General features: G+C 40.7%; 1 protein-coding gene across 2 annotated transcripts in view; it reads left to right on the top strand.

The window, feature by feature from the left end:
• Positions 1–25,674, top strand: part of col4a2 (collagen, type IV, alpha 2) — a 59,883-nt gene that overhangs the window by 12,323 nt on the left and 21,886 nt on the right. For both annotated transcript variants that reach the window (XM_031869452.1, XM_031869451.1), the window contains exon 4: positions 7,113–7,193. In XM_031869452.1, the coding sequence (XP_031725312.1) occupies positions 7,113–7,193 (81 nt within the window). The remainder of the gene's footprint in view (positions 1–7,112; positions 7,194–25,674) is intronic.

Genomic DNA, 25,674 nt, shown 5'->3' with positions numbered 1-25,674 from the left:
TTAATGACAAGATTAGTGCCTTCCATGCAGGGGTGCTGTGTTTGAAGTACCTAACAAGCCTCACAGCTGCAACCAATGCAATGCAATTACCAATGCTGAGATATTTCAGTCTGGACCAAAGTGATGGACTGACTAACCATCTAATTGGCATTGTCAACCATTTAGCATGGCCAAAAACACTCACTATGAACAAAACGTCCCTAATATTTTACGTATCCTCTTGATTCAGACGTTAACTTCGTGTTGCATGCTAAGAGTGAATCTGTTAATGAGATGGATCTCAGCTGGAGAAGGGAGTATCAAACAGACACCACTGACATTGATATATAGTGCAGATATACATCAAGGCATATCACGCAGCATGTTTCCATCACAGATGTGTGTTACACATACCCATTCTCAGAGCATCTTGTTAACAGTGGCCATGTGTTTCAAATGCAACGAGTTTAAGCTTTCTCATCATAACAGTGACAGATTGTCTGACATACAGTGTATAAATATATACGCACACACAAAGACACAGGCAATCAAAATGAAAATGGTGAAAACTCAGGCAAATACAAAATGCCATAAGAGTACCTTCCTTCCTTCCTTGGTGTTTGTATTACGTCAAATTATGTCAAAATTATATTAGTAGTATAATCTAAAATATATGCTATGTGAACCTCGATAATACGGTAACCTTCCTTTAAATCCTTTTTAGTTTCCTACAGAGACTTTAGATACATATTATTTGAAAATCAACCAGAAACTAAAATGGGGGAAATAAATGATATACTTTGGAAAAGTGAGGAGGACATGGCCCGGCCGTTCCCAGTAGAAATGATGAATACATCATAGGCGTTTTTTAAGAAGTAGGCGTAGCCACCGCAGCGTCATCCATTGGTTTGTTGATTACAGTTTTGAAGCTTGTCAATCACAGGGTAGCCACGTCCTAAAGCATACCCTGTTTTATTGTATTTTACTCTAAATAGGACCATATTTTCAGAAATGAATGAACATCGTGCTGTAATGGAGAAAACCTGAAACTTGTATTTGACTAGTAAATTCAATTTAAACTCAGTTTACAATGTTTACTGAGAAATGAGAAGTAAGATCATTTTCTCGTAGACATCTCATTAATGGACATCTATACAATCAGACTTCTTTCTGTAACCAGAGGAGTCGCCTCTGACGGCCATTAGAAAGAATGCAAGTTTAAGGCTCCTCCACATTGGCTTCACCTTCAGAACCAGAGGTTGCCACCTTGCATAGAGTACATCAGCAGTTTGCACTTGCGCAAGGTCTCCCTTGTAATCTGGAAACCCTCAAATGAACTTGGTTTGGTTCATTTGCTTTTGTACAAGTACCTCCAACTCTTTAGTATTGTGGTTAAATTGGTCTTCCAAAGCCTACATCTCTTAAGTCCAGAGCTTGATGGTGTCTTTATGTTAGTCAGTTCTTCTGAAGTTAGGTGATGATGGCAGCAGCCTTCTGAGGGTTCAGTTAATGAGACAAGTGGTTGTAGAAGTGAATTGGCATCTGCCAAATTGAATAGTGGGATCAGGCATTCCTCTTGTCCAAGATCAAAGTGGAAAGGCCACAGGTCAGATCCTTCATTGAGGATGAGCAATAGCCTCTGACAAACAGTCCACAGATCAACCACTTATGGTCACAGCTTTCCTTGTAGTCAGATTTGGTTTCTGTTGACTCAAGGAGCCTTAAGAGCCTTCATTAGCGTTATCACAGCAGCCATGTTTTACATCTCTCTCCTCAGTTTCGTCTGTCCTCCTAGGGTGAGTTACTGAAGGGTAGCCTACAAACCGTGTCACCACCACTCCCAGATCAAACACTCATCCTGACCTGGAGTAGTCTGTGATCTCTGTTCATTCGATACCTCAAACACAGCTGGGGGGTCTCACACAAACACTGTTTTGGCTTCACTGTGTCGTTTCATGTGTGACAACTGAGAAACCATCTCAATGAGACAGTTTGTCATTTCCATCACCTGAGGTTCAGAGTGTTGCTGTTGCTGACATTATCTTTCTGTGACACTGAGGTTGATTTGTGAATGCTCGTATGTTTAAACAACAGAGAGTACGAAATACTATCTGTGTTACAAAAAGAGTGCTTGACTTTTTTTTTTAAGTATGAGATCTGCAAACACAAAAATGATGGTTTTATGTGGAAAATTACAGGCAGAAACAGGAGATTTACTGACTTCCTCTGAAATGTGTCCGTCTCTGTCACAACAACACTACTCCTTTAAGTCAAGGACATCACGCACATTTCTGACGGTTTTAGCTTGTTAAGAATCTGCAGGGATGTTTTAGTGAGTCATTTACTGGGGGAGATGTGGAATGTACAGCTGTGTGTCGACATCACGGTCTCCCATATGTCTGTTTCTTTTCCTTGTGTGTTTTATGCCCTGTTTGCTGTTTCATTAAATAGGCGAGAGGCTTTACCATGTATTTTCTAGATTCCATTGATTGTTTTATGTACTTATCTGAATTAAGCTAAGTAACAACCTAAATTGTAAAGATTATCTTAAATAAAATTTCTCTGTTTATGTCTCTCTTGGTGGCATTTGGAATTTCTTTAAACCGTATAAGGATTATGGGTCCATTTTGTCTAATTACTCCTGATTGCTCTGGAATACCATAAATCCTCCCATGATCCTTCTGTTTTTTGCCTCTTTAGCCGTCTCTAGCTGAAAGCCAAAGCCATACGTTGTCCTCTTAGTTCCATCCTTAGTTGCATTTCTTCTTCCGTTTTAGTCTTGTCATCATCCTGTTCCCGTGGCTGAGATGCTGTGTTGATTTTGGCTTCTTTTGACATTGACAGGAAGTGTTAGGAAGTGCTTATGTCTGTGGTAAACCTACTGTATATATTACATGGAAAAGCTAAAGACCATGGTGAGTCAGGCTGACCACAGACAAGCCACACAAACCAACCATCATCATGTCTGCATGTTCTATATGATGATGGAAACAATTAGTCAATACACAGAAAATTAACAAACCAACAATTGGGATCAACCAATTCATCATTTAATCAAAGCATTGATACAAATCTAAATCAATTTGTTATAAAAATTGATGAATATTCTTGGCCTCTCTCTTGAGAACTTGTGATGAGCATATTTTTAACATTTTTTGTTGTCTTTAAGCAAGTAATTAAAAACAATCAGCAAGTTTAAAAGAAAATGTTTTCAAACATGGACAACCACCCACAAGGGTAAAGGCAATGCTCCCTCTTAATTCAGAAAATCTATAGTGTGGAAGTATATCACAAAAAATATATATATAATGAAAACTATCAGACTTTTGTTATGGCCATGGAAAATACTCACCTCTGATTAGCTGACAGTCTATTAAAATCTTATTTTGGGATATAGCAAACAAACAAAGAATCAGTATAAGTGGAATTAAACTACAGTTATAAAGTAATAAAACTGAGCGTGAGAAACAGTGCTGTTGATCCAGCTGGTTTTATTTTTTTAATTTAATGTACATTGAAGGACATTTGGAACGAGGCACCAGAGCAGTCGTAAAGAACAGGGAGGCAACAAAAACAACATTCCTCATTAAAAAAGGCATTAATCTGACCAATGTGGTTTGAAGACCTTGAACTCAAACTCTGTTTGATGTTAGGGAAACACTGATAAAAGCAGGTTGATAAGAAATCCAAAAATAGTACACATGAATGGTTTGTGTGGAGTAGACGCCCCTAGTGTACACATACATACATACACATGGCCATAGATACACACAAATATAAGTAACAGACATTTATCATACAAATATCAACTCACTGGCTCTATTTTTACAGACTGATCCAAGTTAGATATATTTTACGGAACTTTTATTAAGGGTAAGGCACTGTGGCTCTCTGAACTCTTAAGACTCTAATTGTATTTCCTTAATCCTTAATTAAAGTGTTTCTTTAAGGGAAAATGTAGATTTTCTCCCGATGAAACATCTCTTTTATTGTTTTTCACAATAACACGTATTTTCTTCATGTAGCTCTGCTTATAGCGATGGATAAACTGGTATACACACTCTAGACACACTTCAAAACGGGGGAACTTGGCAAGAGAGGAACAGGATTTGTTTTGGCTCAGGGGATACTGTGTTGGCTTTAAGAGGAAAACCGCATATTGTTACTTGGCCTTTTTTTCTAATCCATCTTTTATGGCACATTTTACTTCTCCTTTGACTTCCGTGTGTGGTCTGAGTGATGTACACAATTGCACAGGTTAATTTATATAGTAAGAGGGTGTTTTTTGTTGTTGTTGTGGAAAGCATGATAACGTTTATGCACGCGATTGCAATTTTGAAGTAGAGCAGATGACTGCAGTGGATGCCCTCGATCACTGGAGGTAGTTTACAGCACATAAAAGATGATCAACACTGGGGAGCCATACTGTAAACGAGACAGATGACAAACTGACCTGGTTTGTCTGACTGTTCTCATAACAAAGACATAACTATACATTCTCATTTATATTTTTAAAACCTCTGGAATAGATATTATTAATGGTTTCTTTAGTAAAAAATAGGAGACACTGCAGGATGACGTCAGCTCATCTGTACTTTAGAGGCGGAAATTAACATTCACTATGCAGCAGACACGTAGCAATGTATCGCTTGTCTGTTTACAAATGATATTCACTAAAGATTTACATAGATGTCAGATTTAGGGTAATAGTCTGCAGGACCCCACACTGTGGTATAGGTGGTCTGGATTCATCTGTCTCTCTTGTTGCATTGTGCAGTGATTTGGCAACTAATTTAGTTACCGTATGCATCTGTCCATATAAGTTGAAGCAAACAGCTCCTGATTCGTTTGTAATAAGTCAGTGTGAAGAACAACTGGACCAAAGTAAAAGGCAACAATGCATTTTCTTTGGTCTTGACCAAATCAATGAAGAAAGACAGGACACAGAATGGTTTCACCACTAGGCAGAATGTTTCTTTAACTTAGTCAATTTTGTAAACATATGATATTTTGTACTTTTTGATATGGCGGAATATTGTTGTTCTATAGAGCTGTGTGGCGCTGCTCTAAATAAATGCAGCAGCACAATATCATCCAAGGAATGCAATGCAGTATCTATGGAAAAGGAGATTTTGACAAAGAGTGGGTCATCGGTGACGGTGGGTGGAGAAAACAGGATACTGTAGTTTGATCCTATTGTCCTCCGCTGAAGCAGCCATCGTCTATTTTGAGCCTGTAAACTGTAAAGTTGAATTGATGGTGCATAGCTCCATAATGTGTAATTGCCTTTATGGGAGCCAATCCTTTGTGTGTCTGTCCGCAGATGACGCAGTCTATTGTCAATGTTTTGGACTTCCACCTCAATGTGGAGAAAGGTCATGCCGTTACTCTGTTACATCCTAATTGGGATGATGTGACCTTCTGCTTTTGTCTCCACTCCTGAAACTAAAATTATTGTAAAAGTATTCCCCCTGCGGAGGAGACTTGCTTTGGTTATACCCTTGTTCAGCTATTGAGTTCAAAATGAAGGATATAAGTAAAGAATGCTGTGTCCTCAGTTTGCTGCCATAGCATGCAGGCTAAATTAAACGCATCACAGCATGTCTTTGCTTTATCAAACAGGGGTTTGAAAGGAACCGTTTAGATCCACTGGTAGTTAACCAAGAAATGCAGCCTTGTGCATTCCATAAGGGAGGGGAAGAGGGTCTTTTTGTTGTAGAGATAGGGGATCAGTAAAGGACAACGTCTCGAGAGTAAAAGAAGGTCTTTGTGTGTGTGTGGAGAGTCTCAATGTGGCCATTGTAAGAGAGACCGTTGGGATCTGCTGTCAAATTGAAGAGGGAGAATTATTCAGATTTTTTTTTCTGCCATTTTGTTGCCACTGTGGGCATAAAGTGGCCATTTTTATTCATTTTTTTTTTTTTTAACAAGGGAGAGGGGAGGGTATTGAGGCATTTGCTATGGTATGGCTGTGTAGGTGGAGCACGTAGGCAGACACAAGAGAGAGACGTCATAACCAGCTACATTGAGCCTCTCTGCATGTCTATAGTCAAAGTTTCACTCACATGCTAATTGAAAGGCCACTGAAGGGCCTTGTCACCCAATTGCCCAAACTTTGGAAATTTGGAGTTGAATGAACGCTATATGCAGTGTGTGTGTCCGTGTGTTTGTTTCATTACTAATCACTCAGGCACAAGGGTGAAAAATTTCCAGTCATGCATTTAAATAGGGCTGGAGGGTCTAAACGGATCTGTTAAAATAAACATTTGGGTTCAGTGAATTGTTTCAGCTATAAATTTGAGCTGATGTGCATCTGTTTTGAAGCATTGAGGGTTAAGGTGTGGCTCTCAACACCTTATGTTGTGTCTACAGTTTTGTCAAGGCTTCTAATTGTTTTGCTTCTGTTTCTGATCAGCAAGAAATGTGGTCGTGGCACATGATCCCGAAAACCAAACTTGGATTTTGCATGTGATTTTCATTTGAAACACCACATGAACACAAAAAGTTCTCCAAGATTCCATTCTGTCTTAATTATGTTTCCAGCTATGTCAGCCAGCGTAGGGTCTCCCACCTCTGACCTGTGGGTTGGGAAACCCCGTTTGTGTGACTGCTCTCTTTGATCGTGTCATGTCCACTGTGTGATTGTGTCACGTCGAGCACAGATCGGCCTGTGATGGTGGGTGGTTTTCTTGGTATGCAGACATCTACAGGCAAATTGCCCCTGTCAGAGGCCGGACTCAGACTATTTGATGAATAGGATTTTGAGGAGACATCCATTATGTGTGGACATCCATCATGAGTCATTCGAGCCACATACAAAACATCCTCTCTGCACACCAGACCAATATAAGCAGTGCAGGCAACACTAAAACACACATAAACAACAAGTGTTTTCACAAACCACAGCGTACACAAACATAGCCGGTCACGTCGCGCCTACAGTACACAACGTTGTACCCCACACCGTGTCCCATCTAAGCCACAAAGAGCAAAGCAAGCCACAACGCATTGACAAATATCTCTACTGTGTTTATGTAAATGAAGTGGACAGCAAAATGTTGCAGTTTCCAGTATATATGTGACGTCCAATAGCCCAGCTCTAACTTCCATGTTGTCTGTTTTGTGTCTGACAGGGTGGGAAGAAGCACAGTGGCCCCTGTGGAGGAAGAGACTGCAGCGGAGGCTGTAAATGTTTCCCAGAGAAGGGTGCCAGGGTAAGTCCCATACTGTAATTTCTGGTCCAATTAACTTTGAAAGCACCCCTCTCTCTTTCTATCTCTATCTTCCTTAACCTCTGTGTTAACCAGTTCTTGGTTTTTAGTCAGAAAAAACAAACAAGGACATGATCCTATATGATGCTTTATAAAGGCCTCTGCAGATTGTAATTTCAATAACTTGACAATAACTAGCTCATATGTCAGTGCTTCAGGTTTTTCATACCTCAACCATGTGGTAATATTTCTAACAAAATGTTACAGAGCCTGTAGCAAACCTAATAGCTTCTTATAGATCCCTATGGTATATTATGTGTTCAAAATGGCTCCACATCTTCTTCTTCAAAAGGATAAGGCTGATGTTGTTCTATATTTTTCACAATGTCAACAAATAACATAAAAAGACCAAAACTAATAACGCATTGATGCTTCTAAACAGTATTGTCTGTGCTGCTGTAAGTACGCAGAAGCGCACCGAATGTTCATTAAGCCACGGCTAAAAATAGTCCCTAACAAAGTCACTGTTGTATGCGAGTAATGTTTGCTAAAATGAGATTGCCCAGCTGATGTAGCCTTTTTCCAAAAAATAAAACTATGTTTGTTAGGGATGGGTATCGTTTAACAAATTAAGATGCCAGTACCACTTCCAGTACCCTTAAAGTGATACCAATACCAATAGAGTACTTCATTCTATAACCATCATGTGAATGGAAGCTGTGTGAATCGGAAGCCACTGCGAATCGGTGCTTCTCTGCACCGCACTCATGCAGTGGTTACGCTGACAACGCCGTCCTCTGACCGGCAGTGGAGGACGGCATTGTCGCGGAAACGTAATGCACACCCTACAGTTCTCCTCCAGGTTAAAACTCTTAGCTTTGTCTGTCTGTTTCCGTTGTTGCCGCCGTTAGGACTGTTAGCTCCTAGCCCGCCAGCTCAGACATCACTGAGCCGGCTGTAGGGGTTGTAGCTGCTGCGGTAGTGGGCCGCTAAAAGGATGGTTGGTTAGGTTTAGACAACAAAGGTAGTTGGTTAGGCTTAGGAAAAGATCTTGGTAGGGGTTAAGATAAGTATGTTTGTTAAGTAAAATAAGCATGCTTGTTATCTAACTGATGTTAGTTAAATACAGAATTTACATATCTAAAGGAAGGTAAAATAACTCAACATTGACTTCATTTCACACAGGACACAAACAGCAGTCATCTGGGTGAAAGTCCTGTGTTTGTTTGACCCGCCCAACCAGACTTTTAGACTTTATACAACATTAGTTGGTCTGGCTGTCTAATATAGACATGGGTGGGTTTTACATTGGAGTTAGTTGAAAGCCTGGTGCAGGTACCGAGGGGAGGGGATTTGACGAGTTTGGAGTGAGAATGGTTTGGTTTGGGACCCATCTTTAAACATTTGAGGCTACAGACAATGTTGAAAAGTCTCAAAGATTTAGAGGGACTAAGACATGACACATTGTTGGTTTTCATGTGAATTGTTGACGGTAAGAAAAATATAGAATATATGAGAGCATCCATCCTGCTGTTCCTTATTTTATTTATACTCTTTAATACCTCAGATTAACTGCCAGCAAAGCTCATCGCAGCATCATTTGTGATCATGTCCGAAGAACTTCTTATAGGAGATTAAAGTTTCACAACAATGCAATGTAAATATGTAAAATCATGTGAATGTATGAGTCTGCCATGGACATTCAGCCATATGGAAGACCGTGCTGCTGAAAGTCATCAGTTATAAATACTTCCTTTCTTAAATCACACATCTGTGGAGTTTAAGTGTTGAAATTCACACCATTAACCCCCTAAAAGAGGAGGTCGGAGTGGAAGGAGTGTGGGAGACCCATTAGGGAGAGAAATGAAAGACAGAAAGAAGAGATAGGGGCCATAGGTTTGACAGAAGAGTCAAGAGACAGACATAGACTAAACATATTGAGATAACAAGCTTAGAGTGAGTGGCTGGGGTTCTGCATGACTAAAGGCTGCTGTATGCTTCTGACACGTGCTGCCAGATCATCAGATCACTCTCTAATCATGGACTGGAGGTTCAACAATCCCAAAGTTTTGTAACTTTCAGAATCAACAGTTGTCAAGACGTGTTTAGGAGTAATTTAATTGGTTCAGCAAATTCATTCTTTTCCAGGATAGACATGGATGAGAGGTGGATTCTGACTAACCTTAGTTTACACAGGCTTGTAGAAGAGCTGCTATAAACACCTCCAACATCTCAGCTACATGCTAAGCATGATTTCTGGACTGTGCTGTGCCTGAAGAACAAAAAGAAGCAGTGAGATAGTTATGGCCCCAAGTTACATCAAGTACTTGGACCCCGTTCTACCTCCTGCTTGAAGGTCTAGTTTTTTCATTTATTTTCATGTTATTTATTAGACTTGTTTTCAAGGTCTGAAGTGTGTTTTGATATCCGTATTTGTTACTTCCTGTCTCTTGATGTTTGGTGAATGCAACAGTGCCCAGTACTAGACAAGGGAAGGTATTTAGAAGACATTTGCAACAGCAAATACGTTTTGAAGGAAACATAATGTTGACTGGACTACGATTTCTAAAAACATGATGAGGGAATGACTAACTCATTCTAAGTTAATTAACGTATCTTGTAAGCTGCAAGAATGTTGATACTGACTTAACTGTTTCTAACGTTTGACTGAAACCACAATCTTTCCCTAACCAAAGTGTTTTTGTTGCCTAAACCCAAACACAGACGGGACTCTGGATGCGGACCTTGTGTCACAGTGCCTTGCCTTGTACGTCTGTTTAATAATAGACAAACTTGATTGTTAAAAAGAGCAGTTGCACGGAAGGTATTATTAAAAATACTAGTATAAATATGATAATAGAGCACTCATAGGAACTATAAATATCTCAGTTCAGCAGTGTGATATGGTAAACTCAAGGTCTGAAATGGACTCTTGTAAAACTCGCTGTCTACCAGTAAAGAGCAGCTCCTGTGGGAGGCAATCTTAAAAAAATACAGAGGTGAAGAAACGAATGGCCCGACAACTGTACTTTGGCATGCACTGAGAATTTACCAGACCAATTTTACAGTCGGCCTGACATTTGACCTGCACGCTCTCTGTGGATACAGGAAACCCTGTAAGGAGGCATAGAGAGGAAGTTCCACATTCCACATCTGAAGGATGCAAAAGCCTGATGACAGGATCAGCAGACGACCTTTCCCTTCCACCTCCCCCCCCCCTCTCTCTCACACTTTGTGAAGGAAAGGATTGCAATCGGTCAGTGAGTTCAAGTGATAATGCCAAGAGAGTGAACAGCTTTCAGTACGCAGTAGAACCATGGCATTGTTCGTGCTTTGTCTATGAAAACAAGAAAAAGTAAAGAAGTAAAAACATACTCTAAGTCTTTCGTCCTTTACACATCTGGTTTGCTAAAACTTAAGTGTAAAAACATTTCTCACGCACACTGATTTGGCTCTTAAACTCTCCGAGGCGCCAGACATTATAAATTCTCCATTGTTTTTCTCTCACTCTTGTTGTCCCTGATTCATCGCGTGCATATTTCAGCTGTAAATTTCCAAAGGCCTAAGAGTCATAAACATTACTGATGCAACTGAAACGTTCCCCTTGTATGCATTGCTCAACCGATGTACTTGTTTGGGAATACAATGGAAACCAAGATGGATTCTCACAGATGTGTTCATCCCTCTGGGGTTTCTAGCTTTGCGTCTATCTCCGTTCCATCCAAATCTTTCCCTAGTCATGGCGATGAGCACTTTACTGAATAGGTCAAACTGTTCCTTCGCAGCTGTCTTGATTGGCTGAGACCTGACACAGCTGTGGCGATTAGGTGATGGTTCTTAATTGAGTAAATGGGGGCTGTCAACATCTTGGTGTGGCTACTTTATGTGCAAGTAGAATTCTTTTAGTTGAGCATCATCATTTCTGTGTCCAGTCTTCCTTTCCCTTTTTTTTTTTTTACCATGGCTCTACTGAACATTTGAGTATTTTTCTGCTTTTTTTCAGTTTTGGGTCACTGTCTCAGCAGTGGTCTTCGTCCGGAGCCGGCAGCTGTTTTAAACAAAAGAAAAGCTTAAAAACCCACTGCTCAACACCAAAAAGCAGACAAACAAAGTTAGCGACTAGCTGGTGAACATAGTGGAGCATTTAGTAACTAAAGAGCTGGATATTTCCCTCATGAGTTGGTGGAGACCAAAACAGAGCTTAAAGGAGAGTGAATATTGGCCTTACATTCATTATGTAAACCGACACTTGACACAATAAATACTTATGTTTTTCTGTGTCTGTTGGATGGGTCAATAGGCAATTGTTTGCACTGTGGCCGTGACAACTTAAAAAGGTGATAATATGTCAATACTGTGTGTACAGCTTGTTGCGCTGCCCACAAGTAGCCCCCAAGTCTCATTCAACATATATAACAAAGATGTGAGCAATGCAGGAAGAGCAATCCAGTTTCTCTGGAAAGAGGGTCATATGAGGTACTTCATGAATCAATGCTGGAATTTTTATGTACCAAGTGAGACGTTGAGTGTGAACTTGGATATACTGTATGTCCGGACACGGACACGAGACAGACACAGCGAGCGTGAGAGAGAGAGAGTGAAAGAATGAAAATGATTGTTTGGTGGGGAATGAATATTCATTTCATGGGTCTTTCTGCTTTGGATGGAGAGCAGAGATTTGGCAAGCTGACTCTCCAGCCTCTACACCCACTCCCCTGGCAGAGAGCGCATTGCAAGTGGGCAGAAAAATATCAAGCTCCCCTTAGCCCACTTCCAAAAGTCCTCACTGTTCTTTGGCATCATTAGTGGATTGTAGTCCTGAAATCAGTCATAAAACGGGAAACAAGCAACCCTAAAATGGATTAATGAGAAAATAAATTAGGCACACAAAGCATCTGAAGTAAGACCACACAAGACCACAAGTGTGGTCGAGTAAAGGAATATGAATCCCAAGTCCAGCAAGCTAAAGGTGATGTTCTAAAACCGAGTTGTTTGTGGTATCTAAAGCATGACAAACTAGGGCAGCATGACAAACTGAACACAAGGCAGCCTGCATCCTCTCCAGGCAACATGTTTAGCAGATCAATGCTGTCTTTTGTGCTGGGAGTCTTTCCGTCCTCAGTTCTCAGAAACAGGGAGTGGCGCCAGGTTTTATTGAGACAACTTCGGCTTAGAGAACAGTAGCGCACATCTGCATGAGCTCATGGTCTCTCCTCATCCCATACATTGGACATAGAGATAAAGAAACATCTAGAGGAAAAAGAGAGAGACGGATGACATGGGACAAACATAGACACTACGCAGATTGAGAGATGCTGTCCTTTCCACCATGGGAAAAGCCGCCACAGCTGATGTAGAACAGGAAATGACCCACGTCTCAGGAAGCTGAGCACAATGACAGTCCACTGATCTTTTTTTAGTATAGACGCTCTCTGTTTTTGTCGGAACAAGATGGTCTGTGTTTTTGGCTTCAGCTGTAAATGGCAGAGATCTCCCTGTTCCATGAAAACAACAGTACATTCTGAATCCAGTGCCCATGATGACTGTCATGGTCCTTCCTGTCTGCTCAGGGACAGGATGACGGCACAGAGAGGAATGCCGCAGGTTCGGTTAAGATCAAAGACCCCTTTGAATATATTTTCACCAAAGGGGGGAAGCCCTGGACTGATGGTTTTCTGGTTCTTTGTTTGAAGGATCATAACCTCTAAGCCTTAGGGACATTTTACGAGTCCTCAGCATATAAAACATCAAAACTCACAAATGCAGGACATTCATGGTGAAGCAAAAATGTTTTCTTCTTAGTCCCTGAAAACCTTTTCATATGCATATTATTTTCAACTGGCAGTAGTGATCGAAGCAGACATCTTGGCCTGAAAACAGTCAATATGAACTATTTTGTGAATAAAATAACCTCTTCCTAATTTGTGAACTTAAATCAGGTTGAACTTTTCTGATTAGAGCTGCATCACCATCAGTAACAGGATGTATCTTATTTTCTGATAGAAACTAATTGTCTGTCAGTAGAGGAGGAGAGATAAGTTAGTAAACTGATTTACTGATAACATGCTCGTTTGTATTCGGGGCGTGTTGTAGCTTCACATATCAGTAGAAGACATGATGCGTAGTGGCAGTTTTCATTCTGTCAGCCCCTCAATCCAAACCTGCAATCAGGAGACTCATCCATCCCTGTATTCCCTCTCTATTGACCTTGATCTTGACAGGCTCTATTAGGGAGGAACTACCAACTGTGGAGCAATTATATAAAGAAAAATGTGTGTGTTAGTGAAGGGAAGGGAAGCAAAAACCTGCTGCTATCACTAAAACTCTTGACAGGAAGATTTTCTTTTCCAAAGATTGTTGGAAAATGGAATTCAGTAAGGGTCACAGTCTGGCTTTGTCCTGTATGGAATTCCTGTTTCATTCAAACCCTTACCAAACAAGTTCACACATTGCTGATTAAGCCTATCGCCTATTCTTTCATACTGGTGCTTGTATGCCTGCAGGTGAGCTTGCCGGATCTCTCCCACCCCCAGCAGTGTTTTATTTTTTTTTTTACTTTAATCCTTCTTCTGAACACCCTTTTTTTATCCGGAGCATCCACTCCTGCTTCTTACGATTTTTTTGCCACAACTGCCACCATGCTCCTAGTTCCTGCTTCCTTACTCGTTTCTTCCATATTGGTAATTACTCTCGCTACCAGAGGGGGGAGACAAAAGTTCCGCCCTCCAGCTGTCAAGCTGTGGAGCAATTGGAAATATTTTGGGAGAGGTTTAGGCAAATAGACCAGCTGTTTGTTTGTGTTAATGCACGATGTATCAGGCAAAATCTGGAAGAAATAGCATTGGTTACAACCAGTTGCCTATTTACCCATGTAACATACATAATGCAACATTTATTTACAGCCAAGTTTCTCTTCCCTTAATGAGTGTAAATCCAATATTCACTTTTCTTTTATCTCTGGTTTGGTCTCCACCAACTCCCTTGAAATATATCTGGCCATTTAGCTGATAAGTTTGTCAGACATTTGGTCTTGGGAAAAAAGGAATAAAAAAATAATAATAACAGCTGTCTGGGAACTTTGATGATATGATGGGATTTAATTAGAACAGAAAGTTAAGCAAAGTAAAACAAAAACAATGTGCTTAAGTTTTTAAAATGATACGTAGAGATTAGGAGATCTGCAGTGATTATTTACTTTTTGTTCATCACTATGAGTGACCCCTTAAACAATATACATAATCTTTACTTCCATTGTTACTAGAAAAAAAGTATATCAAAGCACCTTTGAATGTTGAAGGAGAGCAAACAAAAAGTCGGACACATGCGTTGCAGCTCTCAGACACAAAATTGTCCACCATCATCTATTAAATGAACATCACAAGATCACATCATATTTATCCAATGGCGTGTTCGGCATGTTCGCCGGCCTCTACAATGAACAGAAGTTATTTTCCCCGTATCTTTGCTCTTTATTTCCGTTTCTGTCCAAGAAGCGTTTGACCCACCGTCCTGCAGCCAGCTGTGGTCAGGCTTTAAGAGCCTATAAAAGTCGCTCCCTCTCACATTTAAAGATGATGGGTGCTGCTTGAGGAACAAGAGGACTATTGTTGTTGCAGACAAAGAAGCAACTCTTTTCTTTTAAAAGACATTCAAGCACTTTTACTCACACATATATATACAAACATTGGGGAACACACACATATATGGGTTTATCATTTCACTAAAAATGTAGTAATTATAAAGTACCTGCAGTGATGGAAGAGAATATTGACCCTAAACTAGTCAGCTACAATCATTAGAAAATTTGTCTGAGACTGCATTTTTGACCAACTAAGTCAACATTAGCTTAATTAGCTAGCTTGTTAGAATTAAGAAGCTGCTTTTGTATGCCTTTGGCTGAAATCAAAGACTGTTAAAAACATTGCTAAGAATTTTAAGTTAACATTGAAATCTTTATATGTATGGAAAGATTCAGCAGCACAACAGTAACTTATGCTGTGTTCACACCAAACGAGGCGCGAATTTTTCACGCGAGTAGATTGCATACAAAGATGGGAATGGACGCGAGTAAATGTGAATTTGCGGCGGGTGGCACGCATGACACGACATAAATAACGTGAAAAACACAAAATTCGCCTCGGGCGAGAAATTTGCGTGACGCTGTGTCGCGAAAGCCTGTCAGCGTTGAGATGCTCCTCATGTCATCACTGACGTCCTGCCGTTGTTGAATCAGGAAAAAAATATTGTAGCCATAGGTGGGCACCCAGATACGTCATATTAGACGAGACGAAACTATGTGTCCAAATGTATGTGTATAAACCATATGGTACAAATAATGAAAACAAAGCTGTCATACTTACACCTAGATGATGTTATTTTGAGTGTGGATGGATGTGCTATAATGTTAGCATAGCCTAGCACTGATCGATCAGAGCTCCATTGAGAAAACAAGCATTTTTTAAAGTTATTTGCTTGTCGCCTTTTTTATCCGTTTATTGCAATTAAATCACAGCAAAATCTGTTTATTTTGGGTTCATACAGCTGGTTGATGGCAGCTATAAATGGCTCAATTGATATCTGTTTCAATGGAGATAAGCCACTCCTCTCTGGCGCGAATGACGCAAATAACCACAAATGATCCCACAAGTAACGCAATGCGAAAATTTGATGTGAATGAAGCATAAGAGGGGGGGTGCTTGTAGAACTATTAAGTGATTGGACAGATATGCTTGTATATAGTTTAATACATTTCAATAAATGTAATTTGAATTTTGTCATTTTATATCCCAGAATGTAATTCAATGACCTTTATGTTGTTGTCATGACCTTGTCCACTTTTCAGCAGGAAAGAGATTAGTTACACTTTGCTCCTGACAGTACAGTCAGTCAGTAGTCCAGTATGTGTGCAACATTGTGTGGATTAGGGCGGTAGACACTGGCCTTGTGTTACTATCTGCAGCCTGCCTGTGTTAGCATCAGCCAGAGCACATGGAGTTGAGTGTAACAAGGACAAACGAGATCAAGATGAGTAGAATAAGCCTGAAATATTCTGTTTCATGTTGTGGCTGGGAGATTGTTGCCTCATGGGACTCCCCTTTCACTGAGAGACAGGGCAATGTCCCGTAACAAGCCTCCCCCATTTCTGGAACTTTTTCTTCACCATTCTCCTGTAGACGTCTTCTGTTTCCATCTCAATCCATCTCCCTCTCATTTAAAACACACACACACACACTCCATGCATTCCACATCAATCAAATCTGTCCACTCTGTGTTATCGCAATAGGAAAGTTGGGTAAATAAGGTGTTAACGCTGTACGTCATCTGGGATGTATACATGGGATTTACAGACAGCAGTCATGAAATGTCATGGTCGACAAAGAAGGTCCTCGGGGCTGTAGGAAAAATGTGACCAGAGTTGTGGGTCACCACAGCAACACCATGTTTTCTCCATCAGGCCTTGTCGTGAAACATACATCGGGGGCCAGCTGCAGAGAAAACAATTAGATCTCCTTTAAGTCATCTTATATTTATTCCACTTTTCTGAGAAAGACATGTTTTCAGTGCAGGGTTCATTCTCAGGAATTGCCAATTTAGTCGTTTTGGAAATGTTGTGTTATATGTGACGAAGGTTTTCCGATGGACAAGGTCAAGATAAACACTGTCCTCTACATCTTCCTCAAACCAGGAATATCAACTTGATGTAAATTACATTTATACCCAAGATAGTCACATGAGAAGCCTTTATCTTTATCAGTTAACATTATACATACATGGACATTTGCCCTGATTTGCTCCCTTTCGAACTATCCAGGAATTTGCACTATAGCTGGAATGGCTGTGGGCATTGCATCCCTATGTGGGAAAAATTAAAAACTTTTCCAGACTGGGAAGATTGGACTGTGAGCTGGGCTAGATGGATGGGCCGGTGGATTAGGAAAGAGACCTTAAGGATTACATGGGTATCCCTGACACTAATGTGACTGGCTGCAGTCCACTTTAATCAGGGCCAAGATCGCAGCTGGCTATTTGACTATAAATCTAATATTCCAGACCTGGTTTTTCCCCATTGCTTTGTGTTGTTTTATTTGTTTTAACTATTTGTAAAACGCTGTGTAATGCTATTTTGAAAAGTATATACATAAAGCTATCACTATCCATTAATCTATTGATCATTTTAGCCTCCCTAGAGGTGTGTCACCAAATACATGCAAAAAAAAGCCATACTTGGTGTTTAGTGCTAATTAGCAAATGTTGGCATGCTAATATTCTAAACTAAGATGGTGAATATTACCGGCTAAACATCAGCATGCCATTGACCGCATGTTAGCATACTGATGTTAGCATTTAGCTCAATGTACAGCCGTGAAGTAGCCTCGTAGAGACCGAAAACAGCCGTAGTCTTGTCTCATTTATTCAACTAATTGTTTAGTCTGTAAAATACCCGGTTTTCAGATATCATTAAATTGCCTGTTTGACACAAAGACATTCATTTCACAATTCTATAAATTAAAGAAAGGCAGCACAACCTCATACTACATAGGCTGGAGATAAATCAAGTGTGATTAATCAATTATCAATACAAAAAGAATGTTATCGGTGAAACCTTCTTCATTACAACAGATGCTAATGAAAAGTACAAAAAAGAAATATAAAACAAATTTCTCACGCTTTCTCACGTAGGTCCTGTGGCCTCTCAAACTGTTACCCTCCAAGTCGATATACATACCTCCGTGCCCTTGGGTGCGATGTGCAACGTCAGAGAACAGCTTTGTTGGGGAAATGGAGTTCTCCTTGGTGGACGTTTATAAACAGGAGGTCACTGCGCCCTGGGCGATCCAATGTATGGAAGCTGTAATGGCATTATAATCACAGTGATAAATGTAACTGTGGGATTATAGAGGCAACACACTCATGATGGACTTCATTACATGCAGACATACACTCAGACACACGATACAGGCACACAGGTGGTTGTTCTCTGAGGTGAGGCCAACACCTCATTCGAGACCGGCCAGTTCTTGCTCTTTCTCACACACACATACAGGCTGCAGCTGTGTCCTGTTTAGACACACATGTGCTTGGACCACAGACTTGAGACGTCCCATTCCTCTAACGTGAGGCAATGGCACAGGTGTCGAGCCCCAGAGACCCCTGGGATATAGCTGGAGGTCCAAGCTGTTCTGTTCTCAGCCTGGGATCTCCCCTCCCTTCGCTCTCGATTCTTGATCTCCAACAACTCTATCTCTCTCTCACACACACACACACACACACACACACACACACACACACACACACACACACACACTTTAATCCAACCACTGGCCTTAGCTGCTCTCTCTCTATCTTTGGTCTGGATGCTGTCACATTTCTGGCACATGCATGTGCACGTGCTCGGTGAAAGCGTATGCAGATATTAGCTCAACGTCTAAACACATTAATTCTAATATAAACTGGTCTCAAAGCAGTCAAACCACTCTGTGCCGAATGGCTAAACAAAGAGCAGCAAACCTTCATGAGAAACAACGCAAGTGACAAGAAGTGACTGATGTTCGGCTTCATCTCTCTCTCTCTCTGTGAACGTGAGAAACTTCAAGCGGATGAGTCAGAGGAACTGTTGCACCAGCGGAGATGATGAGGGTTCAAATATTGTTCTCACAAATCTGGCTGGAGGTTTGTCTCCATGGCAACAAAGCATTTCAACTTTCTCATGGATAATACTTCATTGGATGCTGTTTTTCATATGTGGCTGTTTCACCTGTAGCCTGCATGGCTTCCTGTAACTCTCAGCCTATCATTTTATCTCCACTCTGATCCACGACAGTCTTCAAGGAAGTCGGACATTTTCTTCCAACCCGGGGGACTCAGAAAGCTGACCTGACTTGAGCCAGAAGATCTAAACACACTCTAATAGATATGTAAACATCATCTACAGATGTTTATTTGTTCGGCCCGAGTCCTCCTCAGGGTATCCAGTTGAGGACCCTCTTCGTCCTCCAAGCGAAGACCCCGAAGCCTCTCCCCTAACCCCTGATCCCCCTCCAGGGAGGCTGAGCTCCATTTTCCCCCCTGGGCATCGTGTAGAAGGGGATGCTGTTCTTCAGGAAATGAGCGCAAGAAAAATGTATCCAAGAAAAACATGTGAGCTGGGTCGCAGAGCAGAAGGACCGAATCCACTTAAGTGTCTGATCCTGATTGTGGGAGTCAGAGAGGAAGCAGACATTGACGTGCTGTAATTCTCGTTTCCTTCATTTCTTTCTGCTCTACTTTCCTTATATTCTACATCTTCTCTCTTCTTCCTTGATACATTCTTCTTTCCTTACGTTCATTCATTTCTTTGTTCTTTTATTCCTTTCTTCTTTTCCGAAATCATTCTTTAACATCTCCCCTTCGACCTACTGTTTTCACACCACCTTTCCTTCCTTCATTTGTTCTTTTTAACTTTACTTCCCTCATGCCTTCCCTTCGTTCTTGATCAATTCTTTCTCTTATTTCCTCTGTGTAATATTCAGGAAGCAGATCCAGTTCAGACCTGCTGGACAGCCGCTGCTGTCATGTCAAAAAAGACATCAAAAAGCTTGTCTCGTAGATGAAACACCTTCGGAAATTGGGAAAGCTACGTTTGACACCTTTTGGAGCTTTCCTCATGCAGTGGTTGGCCATGTGTGAGATGAGAGATTTGAGCTTCTTTCACAAGCTATATTTTTATTAGCTATCTTTTTTTCCCCCCAGTCGTTTGGTATGGACAAACCAGTCCATTTGTTCAAATATCACGTCTCGTCAGTCTCAACGACAGCAGGCTTTTTCCCACCACAAACACTGAACCCCTTTTTTGTTACTTGCAAGCATACCTCAACATCACATATGGTAAACCCTCAGCAGGCAGCTCACAGAGACACTCACCATGATGTTACAGTTACATGAGTGGGTGTTGTCTGAATGTAAGTGCACCCATTCTGGTCTGCAGATGATTCTGTGGAAGTATGTGACTGTCAGTGGCATGTCCCACATTGATGACATCAGAGGATCATGCATGCATAGCATCAGTCTCCCCTCACCACAGTCCTTTCTGTTAAGTATCCAGTGTTATTTCTGATACGCAGTAAATACAAGCATTTGGAGAAGAAGCCAAGGTTTTAGGTATTTACATTGTTTGCAACAGGGTGAATGTGGAATTGAACACCCAAAAAGAGACAGGGAACTGCTGGAAGCATGGTTTATATGTGAGTGAATGTTTGTAAAATGGGCAATATTCAAGGATCTTTTATTGTCAGGATGCAACACGGTCTTCATGCAGTTGTAGCCCATTTTCAACACAAGAATAACAAAACATAAACAGTAGTGCATTTTTCGAATTTGTATCAGGAGGAACAGCAGCAACAAAAATAGTTTTCTGTTCAGCTATGTACTGAATGTTTAATATCTTCCTCATGCTAGAGCTTCAACAAGACAAGACAACACGTAGAAGACAGAGCATACTTAATCCAAGCTGGCACATTCAAAATATTTGGGGAATAGTTAAGGCTTCTTCTTTGTCGATGCCAAAGAACATCAATCATGTCATCTGTTTTTCTGTGATTTTCGTATCTCTTATCTCTGTTGACTCTCTTTGTCTTTCAATTACTAACTCTTTCCACGTCTTCTGTAAAAAATTACAAAATGTCTCAGTTTATCTGGACAGACAGATGGAATAACAGAGGGAGCTTCCGGCCAGTTGTTTATTGATTTATTTTATTCCTCTCTGAGGTCAGAGGTTTGCGCACTGGGCTGCGTGTTCCCATCCTGTTCTTAGCGGGTCGTTCCCAAACCGTCCACCCCAGGGGACAGTCTGGGTCCAGATACAATTTATGGTGTCAGATGGGGGAAGTTTTAATAGGTCTGTGATTTAGGAATGAGAAATGCAAACACACCCGCCTACACACAGGGAGACGACAGAGAGAGATTATGGTTACTGCATTTGATACAACATGAAGAGGAGGGCTTTTCTCAGAGATTTCTTGATATAGGTCAGACATTATGAAGGCACTTGTTTGCAGAAGTAATAGTGGAAAATGTGAATGTGTCAACTTAGAAATCCAACTGGTAGGAAACCATGCACACTTCCAGACTTAAGCATGTGTAATGGGAAAAATGTTTTTAGGGTGAGGCAAAATGAAAAAACAACATTGATATATTCTGCATATCCCAAAATGATCAACATTTAAGAATTAACTCAATACATTACCAGCCTGAAAGGCAGTGTATTACTGCTGTTTGTGATGTCATGGTGTACTGACAGACCCTGTAGTACACTTACACATCACTGCAACAAGATAAGATGTTAAACTACTTCAGGTCAGCAACATCAAGAACTTCTCTGTAAAGGGTGATTTCAACCAAATTACAAAGAAATACATCATTTCAAGCTAAATTTGAGCCATCCATCCATCCATGCAGATTGCATTTGTTTCATTTTTATTTGGATTTATATATTTTTTTTAATTTAAAATCCACCGATTTTTAATTGGAACTTCTCTGGAAATAGTCCCGATAAGAACTGTGGAGACAGATAGCTCAAAACTTCTCATGAATATCCTTATAGCTTGATACCAGAAGTACATGAGAAAATACGGTGTGTGTATTGTTTGGATGTACTGCCCATTTAATCGTGTGTGTCTGTCTCACACCTGCATCTCTGGATCTTAGATTAGGGAACACATGCAATTTATTGTTTGGTTTAGATGTTTTGCCTGTGAACCTCTGCTATCCAGTGGGCACCAGATCTCTCCTCATCTGGATTCTCACGTGCCAGGGTTAGCTGGAGGAGACTGTCCGAAATCCTCCTCACACATTCCTACAGCTGCAAATGATGTACCTCTCGTTGTCAGTGACGGGCATGATATATGAAAGAAGGGGTTAATACTTGGAACAGACAAAAAAAATGATTGCAGTGATAGAGAGAGGAATAGCAAGAAACGACTTAAAGTGTTCCGACTCAAATGCATCTGCTATATGTCTGCTATTGTTTCTGCCTTGTTGCAGAAATAAATTGTTTCACTATCAGCATCCCATCATCCCACACCTTAACCAAGGTCAGTATGTTCACTTAGCTTGTGTGTTTTTATGTTGAGTGTGCGTGTGCGTGTGCGTGTGCGTGTGTGTGTGTGTGTGTGTGTGTGTGTGTGTGTGTGTGTGTGTGGTTTATGCCTCTCAAATGAGGTGAGAAGTGAATAAGAAGCAGACACCAGTTGGCGAGATCTGGATGGGAAGGGCTGGTGTTTTATTGCTCTTTTACAATCATTCCTCTACAGTCTGTCTCTTAATAGTTCTAGTTTATCGTGTACATTAAGAGTCACTCTTTGTCTTAAGTTGTGCTGTATTCGTTAGTGGTGAAGCCGTTTGTAGCATGTGCCCACTTGAAGCAGGACGATGGCTTGGCCCCCTTGACCCCCATGCTGAAATGACAGACCTGCTTTGTCAGGTGCGTCCGCAAGATGACAGGCAAACAACTTTTAAAATGCTTGTTTTTTTGAGTGGAGCTCGATCGATCGATTTAAATGCTCCATCAACACTGAAAATAACGCATTCTAAGCATAAATACGTCAGCGACGTTATTGTTTGTACTATAGACAGTCAATGGTTTATACACATACATTTAGAAACATAGAGGTTTGTCCAGTCTCTGTGCAAATATGAGGTACAATTGTACTGTGGGTGCCCACAGACAGCTTCAATATTTTGTCCCTCCATTTCTCATTCAACAATGTCAGAACATCAGCAATGACAAAAGAAGAATCTCAAAGTGTATTAATATTGCATGGGTCGCATGTCCAAATTGCACCAAATTCAACAATACAGCCGCCAAGTGTGAAAGAGATCAGATAAACGGTGCTTGAGATATGCAAAGGACATACCGACATGTGCACATAACAAACAGACAGACAGACAGACAGACAGACAGACATTCCTTCCTCTATAGTTAGATGCAGTTGATTCCTACTTCCCTGTGTGGTTTAATGATGTTATTTCAGTCTGTTGTTATTTCCTCCTGACACACACACTTCTCGTTCACCTGTCTGTCTGTCTGTCTTTTAGTCCCTCTAATTTATTAGTCTTGACTGTGGGAAGTGTGATCATTTTAGTCCACAACAGCGGTGTGCCTGTTTGTCAAGGGCTGAGACCTTAAATGTATCTTATAAAGGGAAGTGACTGTCACTGACTATAATTTTAACCATGAAATACATTCCTAAAAGCCATTTAAATTCTAGGACTGTATAATCAACAGTGTGAAAATTAAGTTACCTTCTAAAATGCTCAACTTCTTACAACATCAGAGACTGCTGTCTGGAGCCTGTTTCACTGCTGTGAGCTCACAGCTTAAATGCATCTACGCAGGTCTAACCTAACCCCGTCATATTAACACACACACACACACACACTCAGTGGACGCAGTGTTTTGTTTTTCCTTCCAAATTGAGGACAGAAGATGTCATATGTTGACTGATGAAACTGACTTGACTTGACCATCTAAAATACCACCTCAAAACTCATGGAGCCTTGATTTCCATCTCATTCCCCCAGTGACCTCAGTAGATTTAACTGCTGATTGATGGCTCGTCGTATCCCATTATGAAGCTCACGAGACATAAGGCTGAAGGTATGACATGAGCTGACTGTGACAGAAAGAAACATACAAGGAGCTACAGTTACAGAGAAAAGTCAGAGGGCAGCACGTGTCTCCTGAGCTTCATGATCTGGTAAAGTCATGACCGGCCTTCAAAGACAGAGAGGAACTCTGGACCTATACAGACATGCATGTATTTGTGTGTTCAGTGTCCTTTAGTGAATCCAAGACATTTGAAGAGCCCTCAACTTCCTCTGATCTAGATTTCCGGTTCTCTTTTTACACAGGTTCAGAAGTTTAGTACACTTCGCTGTTAAGAAATGCCTTATCTTTCTTATTTTTCTCAACCAGTCTTGTGGTTTCTACACTATGTTCATCCAGTCCCTGCTGTATCACATTATTTTTTTGTTTGTTTAGGGTCTAGTTGACAATTTATTCCTCCCACAATGCTGTTTTGTCATCTCTCTCCCCACGTAGTCTGTGGCAGGCTGATTTGTAGGTCAATCTCCACTGAGGAGAGACGGGAAGCGAAAGAATACAGGCAGAAAAAAAGGAGGGTAAGAAGAGATGCAAGGGGATGTGAGAGCACTCAAGAATTTGGAGAGAGGAGGAAATGCTGAGTGGAAGTAGTGGGAGCAGATAAGAATGGGGAGTATGGAGGTATGAAGGAAGTGAAGCTGTGGAGGACTGGTAATTAAGGAGCGGGGAGGACTGGAGAGAGATTTAGCTCAGGAGAGAAATGAGGCAAAGTGAAATGATGAAGACTCAGAGTGCTAATGGAACAATACAGTAGGCTGTTGTATGAAACAGGGTCGGTTTGATTTAGATATATTTATATACTTTTACAGATAAATTCTACCTCTAAAAAGATGATACTTGACTCTGTCAGAGTGGTAATAATTAAACTCATGTGTATTATTTAGGTTGTAGTTTGCAGTGGTGTTGAACTGGACTACATTATATTGAAAGATGTTTCATGATTTGCTGGTTGATACGAACATGTTTTTTTTATGGCAATGTGTCCACCATTTTTCGTAGATTCTTCTTGGATTTGTGCTGACAATCTGGCACCTGGTCGCTACGTTTTCATAGAGGTTATCGCCCAGAAACGTCCCGAACACAGCAAAATAAGAAGACCCAGGCAGAGGGCAGGGTCTCTGCAGGTATAGACACCGCCACACACTTGTTGTGGGTCACAAGTTATGATTGAGGGAGATTATCTTTCTGAGTCTATACATTGTTTTTTAGGAAAATCCTTCTCATTCTGTCTTTAATGAGGGAACCAAAGTTACTCATGATGGACCCATTATGTGCTTGTGATGTTATATCTGTGAAAAATGTGCTTTTCAGGACTAGCTTAACAGTTTCCTGCTGTACCTTTTCATTTCTGTGTGCCGTAGATACAGCATATGTAGGTGTTGGTGTTACAAGTATACACACACACACACATACATGCAGGTATGTATTTAAAAACATCTCCCCGTTATCAGCTTTGAAAGGAGACTGCTATTAATCAGCTCTCTGTTTAAGCCATGCAGAAAGATAAAGACCAGTGTACCATGCGAGTGCTTCTCACAGGGATCTCTTATGGACTTACACACACACATGCACATCAATTACGACTCACTCCGCTTCTCCCCGCTGTTATTATGTGTCACTTCTTTCTCTATGTGAAAAATAGCAATTTATTACTTTGACAGAACCATTTGTCTTCAGAAAATTAGTCGGCTTGATTCATTTCCTCTTTATTCGGATAAATGATTTACAACTGGAAGTGTGTATTGGTAGAGTTCACCTGCCCTCATGTACCTGAGGCGCTTTTTTTCACCATAACAATAAAGAACATGAAATTTCATGGCTAAGGAAACAAATGTTAGTTTATTT

Source organism: Anarrhichthys ocellatus, unplaced genomic scaffold (genome assembly GCF_004355925.1).
Source record: "Anarrhichthys ocellatus isolate YVR2014 unplaced genomic scaffold, GSC_Weel_1.0 scaffold47, whole genome shotgun sequence".
Taxonomy (NCBI): Eukaryota; Metazoa; Chordata; class Actinopteri; order Perciformes; family Anarhichadidae; genus Anarrhichthys; species Anarrhichthys ocellatus.
The sequence above is the reverse complement of the archived record's forward strand: the minus strand, read 5'-3'. Positions and strand labels throughout refer to the sequence as shown.